Source organism: Pleuronectes platessa, chromosome 20 (genome assembly GCF_947347685.1).
Source record: "Pleuronectes platessa chromosome 20, fPlePla1.1, whole genome shotgun sequence".
NCBI classification, from domain to species: Eukaryota; Metazoa; Chordata; class Actinopteri; order Pleuronectiformes; family Pleuronectidae; genus Pleuronectes; species Pleuronectes platessa.
The window spans coordinates 10,653,949-10,670,137 of NC_070645.1; the positions used below are offsets into that span (position 1 = coordinate 10,653,949).

At 43.6% G+C, this 16,189-nt stretch overlaps 2 protein-coding genes across 3 annotated transcripts; both read left to right on the forward strand.

Annotated features, from left to right (window-relative positions):
- Positions 1-236: 236 nt before the first annotated feature.
- commd3 (COMM domain containing 3) lies at positions 237-4,698 on the forward strand. The gene is made up of 8 exons (XM_053412757.1): positions 237-390; positions 1,277-1,388; positions 2,495-2,558; positions 2,664-2,698; positions 3,497-3,557; positions 3,641-3,697; positions 3,810-3,863; positions 4,445-4,698. Exons 1-8 carry the CDS (start codon positions 252-254, stop codon positions 4,502-4,504), a joined length of 582 nt encoding a protein of 193 aa, XP_053268732.1. The 5' UTR covers positions 237-251; the 3' UTR covers positions 4,505-4,698.
- A 1,155-nt stretch (positions 4,699-5,853) lies between these two features.
- Positions 5,854-15,047, forward strand: bmi1a (bmi1 polycomb ring finger oncogene 1a). Of its 2 annotated transcripts, none has more exons than XM_053412755.1 (10): positions 5,854-6,216; positions 9,668-9,802; positions 10,006-10,102; positions 10,662-10,717; positions 11,366-11,413; positions 11,530-11,638; positions 12,404-12,443; positions 12,726-12,824; positions 12,996-13,076; positions 13,704-15,047. In XM_053412755.1, exons 2-10 carry the CDS (start codon positions 9,691-9,693, stop codon positions 14,088-14,090), a joined length of 1,029 nt encoding a protein of 342 aa, XP_053268730.1. In that variant the 5' UTR covers positions 5,854-6,216; positions 9,668-9,690; the 3' UTR covers positions 14,091-15,047. The 2 variants fall into 2 exon arrangements, with proteins under 2 accessions (XP_053268730.1, XP_053268731.1); XM_053412756.1 differs by lacking the exon at positions 5,854-6,216 and adding an exon at positions 8,054-8,195.
- Positions 15,048-16,189: the final 1,142 nt, after the last annotated feature.

Here is a 16,189-nt window from a genome sequence, read left to right on the forward strand (position 1 = left end):
CGAGGGTAAATGGGATCTCTACACGCAGTCTAGATGCAGATCAGCACCTCCTCCTCCCCGGGTCTCCTCTCTGGCATCTCCCGGTGATTCCTCCACATTCGCCAGCCCCGACTCTCCCTGCGCGTAACCGCCTCAGCCGCTCGGCTCCTCGTCTCAACCCTCCACCGCTGAGCTCCACACACACACACACACACGCGCAACATCAGCTGATCCGTCACGTGGTCTGCTGTCGTCTGGGTCTCTCTTGCAAAATGGAGTTGTCCGAGTCTGTGCAGATAGGGCTGCGCTCCTTCGCCGACCCGTCCTGCCTCGACCACACCGTCTTCCCGGCGCTGGTGGACGCCTCTTTCCGCAGCCTGCTGTCGGCGCACGGTGACCCCGGAGTCCTCGGTGAGCTGCCGCCTCTCTGCTCTCCTCTCCCCGCCGCCGCTGCCGCTTTTGTCTCCGCCGCTGCTTCCGGTTTCCCTCCGTGCGGACGTGTGGAGGAGCTTGCTCGGTGGATTTCTCTCTCCTGCGAGTTTCTCCCCCTGTATTTTTAGTACGATCTGTAAACAGGGCGCTGATCTCTGAGCTAAAGCGACCTTAGCTCGTGTTTTCGCTAAGGCCCCCCCCCCTGCATGTTTAACACTCAGCAGCGACCACTCGGGATCCCCTTTGTCATTAAAACTGCCATCAAGTCCCCTCAGTATGTTAGAAAAGACCATGTTAGTCCTTTTAAATCATCATTAAAATGTTAATAGTGGATACACACCCGATCGTGCGCTTTAATCGCCCTTTTGGCAGGTCCTTGAACGCACCAGCGCTCTGTGTATGGCTGCTGGTGATATGCTTTGAATGTGAGCAGTAAATATAACCTGAATTATGCAAAATGACAGGAAGGAGCACTTCTACAACAGGGAGGACAACGCTCAGATAAAAGCTCCTCAGTGTACTCCAGCTGTTTGCTCTGCACCGCAACTTCTGCAGCATCACGGTTCAATTCGTGTGCAGCAACAATAAATGAATCTGTCCAGCAGAAAACAGCAGAATAATTTAGAAAGTGAAATGTCCACTATGCAAACAAACAAAGAGCACCCCCCTCCCGCTGCAGCTGAGGGGCCCATTCACATGCAAATCATCATTGATTCCTATTCTGCACGTCAATCTGGGGGAACCCAAGTATGGATCGCAAGTAGAAAAGAAAAAAACCTATAGCGCACAATGATTTCTACCAGGAGATAGGCGGGTTGTTGTGTATCTGCGTGATCCAGCCTTACACCGTGTCCCCTGCGCGCAGATCAGCCCGAGCTGCAGCACATCGACCGGGTCCTGCTGAAGCAGAGCCACGCTGCAGCCGCCACCTTCATCCTGGAGGCGACCAAACACAACGCAGACAGGTCCACGATCAGGTAGGAGACGGTCCGACGTGCACGTTGCCTTATTATTAGTGGTAGTAGTAGGCCCAACCCCCCACCCCCCTCACATGCACAGGCTCATTAGTCATTAGTTGCCATGTAACGCGATGGCTGTGAAATCTGTGCTCACATCACGTGTATGTGACAGGAAATATGTTGCACTAAATCATGTTGTTTGCACGTGGCTGGTCCTATTACACGTATATTGCACTTTAATGTCATCTGCTAATTTCATCTCCCATGGGAGCGTGAACCCAGCTGAAGATGTCTGCAGGACATTGATGAAATGGATTAAAAGAAAATGCTGTGTTATTTTCTGCAAAATAACTAAATAAACTGGAGGTGAGATGAGTTCCATGCTGTGGTGCTATGTGGCATGTATTTTCCACATGGGATGTTCTGACAACAGCATTGTTCCCACAGAAAAGACAGTGGGTCTAATAGTCAGTTTTGGAGTATTGATATTATAAACTTTTAAAATGGCTCTGAGGCAATATTTTCTGAGTGATTGATGAAATTGCAATGTGTGCAAATCTCTTCAAAAAAGTTTGTAAAAATTTGCCCATTTCAGTTCAAATTTTGCTTTTTGTGTATAATGTATAAATAGAGAGGAGGATCATAAACTTTCTTTATCATAAACCATGTGACATTAATTAATACTGAAAAAAAGAAAGATAAATGATTTCTACTAGACATTAGATCATCAGTACTGATACACTTGCATCAGGTTATCATGGGTGTTGAGGATGAGGAGGATAAACCCTCGGATGCTGTTGGTGCATGTGTGTGATCACCAAACAAACAGGCATCCTAATTCAGCTGCAGAATTCCTGTTTCTGACTCTTCTTTTTTTTTTTTACTCCATTAAAACCCCCATGTACTTTTAGGTTGTTGTGAACGTCTTCATATATTTAACAACATTTGATGTGTGACTGCAAACAATGTAGACAACAGTTTCCCCACTACATAGGAGTAAAGCACTTTTTTTTGGATTAGGAAAAACACATGTTTTAAAGCCAACTATTTTTTTTAAGTGTATCATATATTGAGTTGTTTATTTGAATATAACATTTGCTAAATAAAATGTTTTCCTCTCACAGTTCCTGCCTTGAGGAACTCAACTTCAGTGCAGAGAGAATAGAAATCTTCTATAACACCTATCAGGTATATTTCAAACAATGTTGCACATGTTAAATCTTAATTTTTTCTATGTGGTCCTGTAGTTTTTCGCAGCCGGCACAAACCACTGATGCTTGTTTTGTTTTACAGACACATAAAAAAGAGCTGGCACGTCTATTAGCAAGGTAAGGCTGAAATGCTTGGAGCTTGGAGCTGTCAGTGGGAAAGAGATTAGTGGAGCTGATGTTGTTTTTAAGCTGAAAAGGTCTTTTTACTCACAATGATCATGTCCTCAGGATGACACTGGAGGACGAGAGATGTTTTAAAGCTAAAGTTCGTCATTGAAAAAAGTCCCAGCTGCAGGAGTTTTCGCCTTCATGCTTTGCTGGTGATTGTAAACTGGAGGTGGACTTTAATACACGTTGTATTGGGCTTTACGCATTAAGAACGCTAGGGTCAACATGCATAAATAACAGAAGTGGGTTTAATGGAGTCGGGGAGAGGGTGGAGCAGCAGGCGGCTGAGCAGTTGCTCCAGTCCCGTATTAGAAATAGAGACGGGGGGGGGGGGGGGGGGGGGGGGGGGGGGGGGCTCTCTGACTGTGCGTGTCAGGTCCAAGAGGGACAAGGAGTAGGATTTGATGCGGTGTAAACGCTGCGTTATGACTCGCCGTAAATAGACGCTCTTTGTCACAGAGCCACGGTGTCTCCAGACTGAGTCAAAAGCAGCTGCAGGAAAGTGATCGAATTATATCAAACAAAGAAAGCCTTTTGATCCCTCCGGGAAAAATGTAAACCATACAGAAAACATAGGAGCTTACCATAAATAGCGAGTTTTACAGTCCAATTCCTGCCTTTTCGTCATTCCTGTGGTCCAAAGTGCAGCATGACACCGATGCCAGTTAATGAAGGGATATGAATACATGCACTTTTCCTGAATCCATGCTCACCTTTCTGTATATTCTCATGATCTCTGTGTTGCAGCATAGGAAAGCGAGCACCTCACGTTAACGACGTCTCCTGGCGTTTGCAATACCACATAAAGGTACAGGACACATTCTGCCTTTTTTGGGGGGGTTCATAACATGTCCCAAGAACCTGAGATTAAAATGTTCGGTCTTTCCACAGAACGGACAGGTCGATAAGGTCAACGAGCCTTCTTACTTGATCTCGCTGAACACTGAGGTAACACTCCAAAAACTCCCAGAGCCTATACCTGCAGTTTAAATGTTCCTGAACGCCTCATATATGCTTCTGTGCGTAAAAACAATAACGATCATGTCTCTTCCTCCGGTAGAACGAAGGATCCTCTGAAGATGTAAACTTCACATGCACGATGGAGCAGCTACAGGTAGAAGAAGAAGATATAAGTGTGAAGGTTTTTTAACTTGCTTGTTGGCTCTTTTAACGAGTTGGATTTTCTGGCACAGACGCTCTGTCCTGCAGAAAGCAAACATAAATCAGGAAGGAGGCAAACTTAATCACCTGCTTGTGGTTTATTGTCACACGTCTTGGATTTTTATCATTGGGTCTGTGAGCTCAACATAATAGAATGTTCTGCCACATCACAACAGTGCTGTTTGGATTCGGTCAAGTTGCTGCAACAAGCTGTAATTTCCAGAAACTGACTATGATGCATTACGCGGATCCATTAGGTATTTTATTAAAATTCTGCCTTAATGAAAAGACATCGTTCACTTTATTAGACGGTCTTTATTTTCTGGTCCCACAGTGACGGTTGACCTGGATTTAAATAACGTGGACGGTGCATTCACGCTGTCTAGACTGAATCTATAATTATCTCACAACTATTTCTGTTAAAGTCTGATTCAAAGTGATTAAAGCACATTTGTTTTTATTTTACTTTACTTCAGATTATTTCCTCAGGGTTTTTTAACCCGTTGAATATATCGAGTGGTCACTTGTTTGCAGGATTTGGTGGGGAAGTTGAAAGACGCCGCTAAGAGTGTGGAGAAAGCCAGTCAGATGTGATGCCGGTGTCCGGTTTCCGTCGCCCTCTCTCCGCCACGGAGCGCAGGACTTCACCGGTCCTCACCGGTCTTCACCATGTCCCTCTCCCCTGCTTTACTTCTTTTTTCACCTGAGAATGACAATGACTTGACAGATATTTCACATTTGTGTTTCTATTAAAAACCTCGAGAAATAAAATCCACCTTGTGCCTTTACTTGTCTCTTTTTTTAAATATCCTTTTGGTGCCAAACAAATAAACACCACTCGATGTCACTTGTTTGTCAGGGAGACGTGAGACATTTTTGTTTGAACTTGGATCCATTAAAGTTGGCCGACATGTGTTTTGTCAGCACTTACCACCCTTGAAAAGGATTTTTGTCATAGTTGCGTGACAGCAGTGTATTTAGTTTCCTGCAGCATTTGTTGCAACAAGAGGCTCAAGCTTCTTTTTTTTTCGGACGACTCTCAGGCTGATGGGAGTTTAAACAGATCTGGGACTTCTGAGGATTCAGTTGCTTTATTAAAATATATAATCAGTAATTTTTTTTAGACTTTCTATCTTCCTGCGTCCACCTAAGCAGAAAGTTTGGAGGCTCCACGGCGGCTCACGCTCCACAAACATCCGAGATGCCTTCGTTTTCTGCGGCGCTGGCTCAAACATAAGGGCTCCGATTCATCAAGCGGGAGTGGTGTCGCATATTTCCCCCCTCCTTGTTCTTGCAGATGTCAGCACAGCCTGTGACAAAGGTCTGACTCCAGAGCTATTTGTCACATGGACGCATTTTAAACTAAGTGTGGGAATAAAACAAAACAAAACAAAAAACAAAGATCAGCAGATATTTGCTGAAGCAGCAAGTCCAGCCGAGTTCATGTTGGGACTCTTTTTACTTTTCACATCACAGAATCCAGGGACCACCATCCGTAGTTTAGTCCACTTTCCACTCGCCACTAATCACAGAGCTATATTTGGGCTAAAGAAGGAGGCGCATTAGTGCGCGGATTGTGGCTTTTCGTGATGAAAAGTCTAACAAAGTGCAGCAGCTTGTGGCTGATTTTAAATCATGCGTCATGCATTAAAGAAAAGACCAGAATACACTGAGTGTGGTCGAGAGAAATTCGGCGCACGGTGCCACAACAGCTCAAATTACACACAAACTGCTGTTGGGGATGAATGCCTAAAAACGCACCCGTGTGCACATGTTTGTGTTTTGTATGTTACTTCACATCATGCGTAGCAGATCAGGAGCCACACCGTACACCGACAGTAATTCCCAGGCACCCTTAAGCAAGGAGACCACGTGACCAAAGCGGGGCGGTCGAACTACAAGCCATTTTGGGGACGGTGTCAGTTTCCACTGCGCACACACACACACACACCGAGGAGCACACACACATATACACTACTGCATTTCGCTGGGGGTGAAGCGAATGTTTTGGAGGCAAAGTTGTCGGTGCAGAAGTGGGATTCACGCCGAGCCGGAGCCGGAGGAGCGGGCTCGTTGGACGCCGCGGAACGGACACGCTGACGGCGCCACAAGCAGCGACGAGACGGGGAGTTTTTATTCGCACATCTGAAATGCGCTCTGCTCCGCCGTGCGCTCTCCGCCACTGACAGCGTCTGCAGCCTGCTTCAAGATGGCGGCTCGGCTCCTATTCATTTGCTGCTGATCGCCTCCCCAACTTTCATTGTCTGCTCGCCCCGAGATCCGCCGATCCCCAGCCCAGCCTCCAGGTATGTCTCCCTCGATATCTCCTCTAACTAACGGCGGCACCAGGCGAGGTTCGCGGTCGGTGCTTTTGTTTTTTTTCAAGCCGCCGTTCCAGCGGTGGATGTGGAGCTTTCCGCGGTGGCCGCAGCGATCACCGACGTGGAGCTCAGTGTGTGTGTGTGTGTGTGTGTGTTTGCGCACCACTTTTTTTCCTCGTCTCTTTAGCAAAAGATGTTCCCTGCTCGGGCACAGACGCCGATAAAGACCCTCTCGCCCCCTCGGTAGCACCACCTAACCCCCGGTAATCCGTCTGTATTAGTTGGTAGCGGTGGGTTTTCGCCTTACGTCCTTTGGATTTAGGTAAAGACTGAGATCTCGGGCGAACCAGCCAGGGTTGGCTCATATGTGAACGGCATCAAGTGCTCCGAACGGTCCTCCTGCGCCCGGGTCTCCACACAGCGGCTCCATGTTATAGAGTTGGGATGTCTGGGCTGTTACGAACACGGTGGTGTGTTGGGTTTGGGCTCAAGCGGCCAAATATTGGATTTATTAACTTAACTTGGATGGCTCCCACCAACGTGCCGAGGAGGCGAGCCATGTCTGTTGTGCATAAATGTTTCATGGCTGCTTCTATAGGAAACACTGGATCGCTCTCACACCCTCACTGGGGATGTTTATGTCTTGGTGTAAGAGGAGGTGGATTGAGGTGGAACATTGGGTTTTTGATCAATTTAAAAAACACATGCAGCCCATCGAGGGCATGGACGAGTCGCCGGGTGATGGTTGTGTCTCACGAAGCAGCCAAAGCCTTGGTGACTTCACTTAAATCCACACTAGCTCTGTTCTTGTACAGACATTAAATCTAATTGTGGATTTCCATATTATCACCTTGCACGTTGTTGCATTGCGTGTTGATTTGGTGGCACACACGCACACCCACGAACAGGGCATGAACCATTGCTTTCCCCTCACAGTGGGTGAAACATATCCTTTAGCTGTGGTGGACCCTCGATGTTTTTAAAATAATGTTGTTCATACCCGTGTGTGTTTGCAGGTTGGTAGTCTCGCATGTCTTTGGATCGTGTGGCTCCAAACCCCCAGAGCAGGAGTTCATCCCTTTCTGTTTCCATATACACACAGGTCTCAGTCATGTGCTCGATCAGCTTATTTAATTCCTTAAATTCTCTGACAGCGGCTTGTTGCCTTTGGGGGTCTTTTTTTTTTTTTTGTTTTGTGGACCATGCATTGCAGCTTTTAATTGGGTCATTTCCAGCTGCTGTTGATTTAAGAGTAAGGGGAACCTTTACAAGAGGAACTGGTCTCAAATGAGGAGGGCAGGACTTTTGGGTCACTGCGAGAGCCGAGAGGAATCTCTCAATTTGCTGCTTTATGGGGAGAATTAAAGGCTCAGTAGCCTGGCTGCTCTCAATTAATAATAATCTCTATAATATAGCATATAATTCAACTTTATTTGTCCGTCTAAAATATATGTGTGATGTGCATGCGTGCATGCAAGCAACCTTTCTCTATTCAAAAGTGATTTCATACTGGACATCTGTATACTGTACTCTTTGTTGGCAGCATGAATGAACTTCTCTCCGTGTGGATTTATGGAGTTCCTGACGGGAAGTCTTAGAACGTGAGCGTGCGGCTCCCTCCGGACAGAAGGAGAGCAGTTGTCCAAACACCAGTCAATCGATTCATGGCGCAACAGGCTCCCCGTATACATGTAGACATGATCCATCATTATCCATGTGTGACGCGTCCTTTGAACGGAGTCCCTGTCCAAAAGAAACTGGTCCGGTAGCGACGGCGGCGGCCATGCGTGCAGAGGTCGGGCTAGAGCACTGAACCCGGCCGGGGCTCGGTGCACGGCTGCGGGCTCGGGCCAGCTCTCTTGCCTGGCTGTCATCCAAAGGCGGTTACATTCTCAAGACCTGTCCATGGGCAACACTTTTCATGGCGTCTGTTTTTTTGTTGTATTTCTTCCGTTGACACCAATGTGAGCAGCACAGCTTTTATTATTACGCACCGGATTATTGTTCTCCGACTTTCTGCGATAAATACGCGACATGGATCATAACAATTTAAGAGAGAGAAAAACGCTGGGGACTTTATTTTCACGGTTTGATCCATTGGAGCTCAGCGGCAGCAGGTTTATAGCGTCGAACTGTCCAATCGGCGTAAAGTCAACACGGTGCTGGTGTTGCGTGAAGAGCCTGTGCGGGACTTTAGTCGAGAAAGGGCGCAGATTAAATAAGTCCGCTGTGAGCCAGTGTGCGCTTCAAGTTCGGCGCAGTCTCGCTGCTGTCTGGCCATGTTGCTGCTGCTCGGCGCTGGTTAACGCGCACACGCCATGTAAAACCCGAGGATAAAGCCCAGATTCTCCTCCGGGGTCGGACCTTCACAGATCCAGGAAGCTCAAACCCAACGGTATATTCCGGCTCTATTTGCCGACCCCCTCTCTATCGAAGGAAACCCCGCAGCCCGTTGAACCGATTCACGGGCTTATGTTTTTCCTCCACAAAATGGCAGCCGTGCTGTCGGCAGCCCCGGCAGTCCAGCGGCTGTCTGTGCAGTGCGCGGAGGGACGGTCGGGGGGAACCTCCGCTCCCTCTCCGGCTCCCTCTCGGTCCCAGCTCGCCGTGTTTTTTTGGGGGGGGTTTGATATCCTGCACGGTTCTGGTCACTGGCCACCAGCCATGTGGGCTAGAAAGCAAAAGGAGTTGCCATAGAAACGCTCAGGTTCCCCCCCCACCACATAGTGGCACACCTGACGCGGGGAACTGGTGTCTCCACATCACCCCCACTCAGCCCTGTGCGCATATTGTCCCTAAAAAATGTAAATGTCGGCAAAACGATTGATTATAAAATCTATAGAGTTGGATCAGAGTGATATTGGATGCAGATGTCTCGATGTTTTGATGCTGGAGTTTTGTTTCCTTTGGTTTCTGTCTCCGCTTTCTGATTTAAAACTGAAGCTTGACGCACAGGATGATTTAAACGCCATGTTACGCATTGAACACCAAACTAAATCCAACCCCACAGCCCGGGCGCAATGAAATCCTTTCTTTCCGTCGCTCCTCATCCTGGAAGCCCTTTGGATCCACGTCCGTTTCAGGCACATTGTTAGACTGCTCCACGATGCCGGTTGGAAATGCAGCTCCACGGAGAGGAGCGCGTGGCTCCATCGATCTCTGCAGCCGATTGATTTATGATTATTCCCTGCGCCTCGGTCAGGTGACTGCGGCGCCGCTGCCTATCAATCTGCCAGCGAGCACCTTCCCCTTTGCTTATGATCGGATTAGCATAAAAGATGATGTTGTTTTAACACAGTCAAACAAACAGCGGCTCCCTCTCTCTCTCTCTTTCTCCTCCAAATGGCAACAGAAACCCGCAGCACTTTGATGCCTCCTCCTGTCACGGGCGCATTGTTTTGACTTTTTTTGTGTTTGTGTGTGTGTTTCCATGCAGGATTGTCGCTCCTTTCTCTCAACATGCATCGAACGACCAGGATAAAGATCACCGAGCTCAACCCTCACCTCATGTGCGTCCTGTGTGGAGGATATTTCATAGACGCAACCACCATCATCGAATGTCTTCACTCATGTAAGAAACCCCGTTTCCCATTTGAAAACCATGTCTCCTCTGAATTTCATGGCACACAGACTGAGCTGCAGAAAGTTGTTAAAGGAATGTTTCTGTGCACAACTTTTTCTCCCCTCCCCTCTTAAACCATATTTACCAGTACCCAGGATGTCCAAAATATATTCTGACACCGACATTTTTTGCTCCTTCTATCATTTTTGCAGTTTGCAAGATGTGCATCGTGCGCTACCTGGAAACCAGCAAATACTGTCCCATCTGTGATGTACAAGTGCATAAAACCAAGCCTCTGCTACACATCAGGTGAGAACCACGCTTATTGAATTTTCTGCTATTCTCATTTCCTCCCTTTTTTTTTTTTACTCTATCTATTTTGTAGGCGAAGGAGCCTAGTGTACAAAGTTTTTTTTCTTTGTCTTTTTTGATTCACCATGGGTTGACTTGATACATCATAAATGTTTTTTAATTCCTCTCATTTATATATATATAAAGTATTTATTCTTTTCTGCTTTTGTAAAATTAAGCAGCAGTGACGCTTCTTTGAAAGCTCTTTGTTTCCGGTTTCTTGCCCTTTGTGTCTTTCCCCTTTTATTTTCTCGTTGGACAGCTGGAGCAGCCAGTAATTGGTTTAAGAATATAAAGACATAAGGAAGACTTATATTATATGTGAGCAATCTATTGAATGTCAGTGTGCTGTAATGAAATTGATTCAAATGTATTGGTCTTCTTAAACATCCCAAACTTAATTTGAATAGGAAAAATCCATGTGTGCCAGTTCCTTATTTTCTCTTTTAGTTTTAACTGTAACTGCTGATGTGTTCAGTGTGTCAGCGACTTGACTAAAGTGTCTCTTCCTCTCTAGGTCTGATAAAACTCTGCAGGACATTGTGTACAAGCTGGTCCCCGGCCTCTTCAAAAGTAAGAGAGTGATTCTGAAACCTTCTCTGAGTCTCACATGTTGTGTTGACTTTCATTCTGACTCCGTGCTTGAATATATGCTCTAGGTTTAAAATCATTTGGGGGGATTAGTCACCTTAACCACAAGGTTGCAAGGCAATGACGGCAACTGCATTATCAAAGTAAAGACATATAAATATCTATAATCCCAATCAATGTACACGTCATAATACTAAAATATGTTTGGATACGCTGTGTTATTTTAAGGCTTTGGATGATTTCATGTTTTTTCAGTTTGGTTTTCTTCTATTTTGCTCTTTAAGTTACTTTAAAGACAGCTTCGAAATTTTGTGTTACAGTCTACATGGTTACGATAAAACCTGTTAAAGTAGGTCAGGCAAAACTACCATGGTTTTATTGCTGACTGTCACATTCATAAAACACTATAAAGTAATTATAATTATATAACCTTTATAACACAGCGAAAGTCGGAATTACGGCAAATTTAGTCAGTTATTACTGTTGTGTTTCTGATTTGTTGATCAGATTAATGCGGCAAATCACACGGACGGAACAGAGCAAGTTCTGGTTTTCAGCCTCAAAATTAATTTCATGTGTAAACTGAAGGTGGACAGACTTGTAACGCCTCTGCTTTCTGAACGTCCTCAGGTGAAATGAAGAGGAGGAGAGACTTTTATGCCGAACACCCTGTAGACGGTGAGCATGACTTCCATTTGGTCACCACAGTGGGGAAGAGACATTTTGGGACGTAAGGGTGGTGTAAATTTAGTTGCTAAAAAAATGCATTCATTCACTTATTTGTGTTTCTGCAGCTTCTAACGGGTCAAACGAGGACCGTGGAGAGGTGGCAGACGAGGACAAGAGAATCATTACAGATGATGAGATCATCAGCCTCTCTATTGAGTTCTTTGACCAGAGCAGGTAGGCTTCATTTCTCATTTGCATGTGTGTTTAACCAAGCGATTATTAGTTCCTGTAACGTTGTTGCTTTGCCTTTATGTAGAAATGTTTTTTTTTGCTTAACAGGCTAGAAACATTTGATTTAATCACAGAGCTTCTTTCTAAGGAATGTTCTCCCTAAAATAGATTGTGTGGTTAGTGAGTAAGGTCATGTGATCCAACAAGATGTTAGACTGTTTTACACAAAAAAAGGTTATAGACTGTTAATTGACCCATTTCTTATTCTGGATCAAAACACAGCCGATCCTGTCAAAGTCAAACTGTCCACAATGTATTATGACAAATATTTTTCAATGAGAAAAAAATGGGCTTTGTGTGTTTGTGTTGATATTTTCCCTATATAATCAACCTTTATGTATACTCAGATATTGTGTATAATAATATACACAATCTGCTTAATTAATTATTTTACTCTATGTTTTATAATTGAATGATTTTGCTCAGATAGTGACGGTGGTGTCAAGTGTAGTATATTTATATATTCAATCGTAGGTGACATGAGGAGTAAGCTATAGAATGTGTGAAATTTAATTTCAAGGAGGAAAGAAGCGTAAATAAATCTATGTATTTTTCATTTAATGAAATGCCCAGTAAATCAGATTTTTGTTACATACATGATTGTTATCAAAATTGAAGTATTGCATTTAAAGTTTGACATGGGCATATGAAAAACATTAACAATAGAGATCTGACAAACAAACCTTTGTCCCTTTTAATTCTGTGCAGACTGGGAGTTGGCGTGGAGGACAAACAGCCTAAAGATCAGGTATTGCAATGTGATTTTTGTCCACATTCTCTTCCAACATTATTTTTCTCGTTTCACATCCTTTAAAAAAAATGAAATACCCTGTGAGCTCCTTATCATTCAGCAACTAATGTGTATTTAGAAGACAGAGTTTAAATCAAGCTATATGCTGTTCTTGTACAGCAAATAATTTCCCTGATATTTTTTAAGGTGGACCAGCCTGTGTCCTCTGTGTCAATTCACTCACTTCATATACTTTGACACCAATGAGCAGTAATATGTCTAATTTGTGTAAATGTGTAGGTGGCTAACATAAGGTACCTGCAGTGTCCAGCAGCCATGACGGTCATGCACCTGAGGAAGTTTCTGCGCAGTAAAATGGACATCCCCAACACCTACCAGGTCTGTTCTCAGCTGAACTTATTTACTGACATTATAAACTGTGCATTCAAACTATTTTAAGTGTAAATATTGATGATATCAATATTGTTTTTTTCTTATCTCGCTTTGATGCATATTTATTAGCTCTTTTGCTCTGTTAATGGATTTTTCTCTCTCTCCCACTCTCTCCAGGTTGAAGTCATGTATGAAGATGAACCTCTGAAAGATTACTACACGTTAATGGATATAGCATATATCTATACTTGGAGAAGGGTGTGGCATATTTTTCCGACTTGATTTTAAATCCTTTTATCCAAACTGCTGCTGAGCCAATCCATTCCTTTCATTTAAATGTATTCACGAATTAAGTCATTTGTTTGTTGTCGGATCAGTTTTATATCTGTCCTCATCATATAGATATAGATACGCTGAAGTGTCCAATTTTATTATTCAAAATACAAGTGTTTAAATGTATTATATTTTTACTTCAAATCGGTAAACATTTATAACTAATACAGAAAGTAAAACATTCCAAGACTCCAAGAAAACAAAAAATTCACAGTAAAATTTGGCAAATGGCAAAATCATGAGCAAAAGTTGAAACCTAAGGAAATGAATACAGTTAAAAACTTGTATTGCCCTAAGGATAAAAATGAGTTGAGCCTTGTTCTGGATGTTGCTCCATGTCTGCACACTCAACATGCATTCAACATGCATCCAACATGCATAATGAGAAACTGGATTTATATTGTTTTTAGATTGAAACTCATACATTTAATTTTATTGGCAGCAGTTTGGATACAGTGTATTTTTGTTAATTATGAGTTTCCACCTCATGTAATACTAAGGCAAATTGTTTTTCATGGTGTCATTTCACGTTTTGTATTATTACTTCCACAGAATGGCCCGTTGCCTCTGAAGTACCGAGTCCGACCCAACTGTAAGAAGATGAAGGTGAGCCACGTGCAGCAGGAAGGCCAGAACAGCGCGAGCAGATCCGGTCCAGAGAGCGACTCCGCCAGCGACAAAGCCGGAAGTCCCGCCGGGGCTCCGTCCACGTCTTCCTCGCTGCCGAGCCCCGGTACACCCGCCCAGTCCCCGCACCCGCAGCTCCCGCACGGCGCCAACAACGTCAACGGGACCCCTGGCGCTGCCGCCGCCACCACCACCACTGCCGCAGCAGCCCCCCCGACCCCCAGCCGCTCCTTCACCCAGTTCGGTAGCGGCGTCGCCACCACCAAACCCCGGAAGGTTTCCCTGAACGGCTCGTCGACCTCCTCCGGATGACGCGGGGCTCCGGAACGGACCGGACCGGACCCGCCGACGTCAGACACCCGCTCAGCTGATACTGTTTCCATGCAAACGTAGTTCCATCATGTATCTCTCTCTCTCCATTGGTTGTTCGGAATATGACCGCATCCTTTTAGTGGAATCAAAGACATTTCAAAATAAAAGCAACGCGGAAGTTGGGTGTCGTGGGGAATTTTGATATGAAAGGAAATGATTGCTGTTGAGGATTTGAAAAAAAAAGAAAGTTGGAACCGAGAAGACTACCCCAAACTTTTTTTTTTTAAAGCTACATCTTTATTTTACAGAAGCTACTGAAGATAGACTTTTATATTTCCTTTTATGTCTTTTTTCAAATTCAACGTGTTTATCATGAATATTTCATGTGTGTTGGGATGTTGTTTTTTGAAGCCGTCTGTTTGAACATGCATGCTCATGAGAACACTTATTTTCCAGAGAGAGAATTCCACGTGCTTACCCCACAAGTCTCATTTGGATGTTCTGTTTGTTTTTTCGAAGTATTTCCGGCATTGAACTAGTTCTAAATAAAAGGAAACGAACAGCGCTGTTGGCTTGACGGAAAAATAGCATATGGAGGAAAAGTGAAAAAAAATCTTAACTTTGCCTTTTACTGGAAGAAAAATAAACTTCCTCCTAGCCGCAGTGGAGTCAGATTGCTTATTTATCGTTCACGTCATAAGCACGTTATAAGCAGTTTTAGATGGATCCACGTGTAAATAGAAACTAAATGCATATTTAATCAGCGATGTTATTCTCTTATCCCCCCTCTTTTATTCTGAAGGAATGACTTGGGCTCCATCTCATGCTCAGTTGACGGATGTTTTGATGTCTCCCGTGTTTTCCCGTATTTGTATCGCTCGATTGTATGGACAACTTATTGTATTGTTACTGTTGCACAGTATAAAACATCTAAATAAAAAAAACATTTTACACTTACGGAAGAATATCCGCTCGGTGTGATCTCTGTGTGAATGAGTAGAATGAATGAAGGAATGATGAAGAGGAGCAGAGTGGCGAAGCGCCAGATGTCTGTGTGTGTCAGCAGTGATGATGAAGATCAAGATAAGTGAGTAAAAGAGAAGGGGTACTGCCCGGGATCAAATTATCTTCACATTCAATTTAAAGAAGACTTCAGCTGAAAGTCTTCTTTAAGATAATTAAAAAATAATTCAAAATCTCTCAATATTCTGTAAACATTTGCTAATTGTGAAAAATTTGATTCAACGTAACGTTTATGATTTGTTGGGATGCTTGAAGTAAACCACAACACCACGTGGTTTTATTTAACGAATTAATTACTTTTTTATGTTTAATCAAATTTTGTTTATTTTTTCTCTCAGTATTCTTTATTAAATGTTTAATTATTTTTAAATTGCAAAAACACACACGCATTATATTTAGGACGCACAAGTATTTTTTTTAAACTAAGTCTATCTCTTCACTAAACCCTGGTTTGACCTGGAACAGTAAATCAGGATTAGGCAGCAGAATTTATAAACGTGAAAAAGAAAGCTAACTACGGTGTTGCATACATTTCATCATCGCTCCCTTTAAACATGGTTTCACAGAACAGCTTCATGATTTCATAAGAATCAGAAAGGAAACGAAAAGATTCCTTATTTAGATGAAATATACAGGCGTAAATGTGTGATTATTGGGCTCATTTCATTTAATGCATTAACCTCTGTTGAATTGACAAAACCCTGAATTAGGTTTAGTGTGAGAATGAATAAAGTAAGGAAAAAACCGAACAAACAGAACCCCTGCACATGATCCTATTTCACAAAAAAATCCAAGACGTTGATGTTTCTGTATAAAATCTATTTTCCATGACATCATTTGTACAAAAATACCTTCAAATGTAGAATCACTCAGGATCATGGCATAAACTTGTGTTATGCTTTACTGCATATGCTTGTATTTCAAGCATATTTATAAAACCCAAAGTGCTGAATATACTTGCCTTTATATTAACTATATCTTTATTTGCTGTGGCAGCACAGAAGAGGGAACCATTTTTGGATTGATCCCTATTTCAGTGGCATTTTATAAAATGTTTTAAAATGATTTATTACATG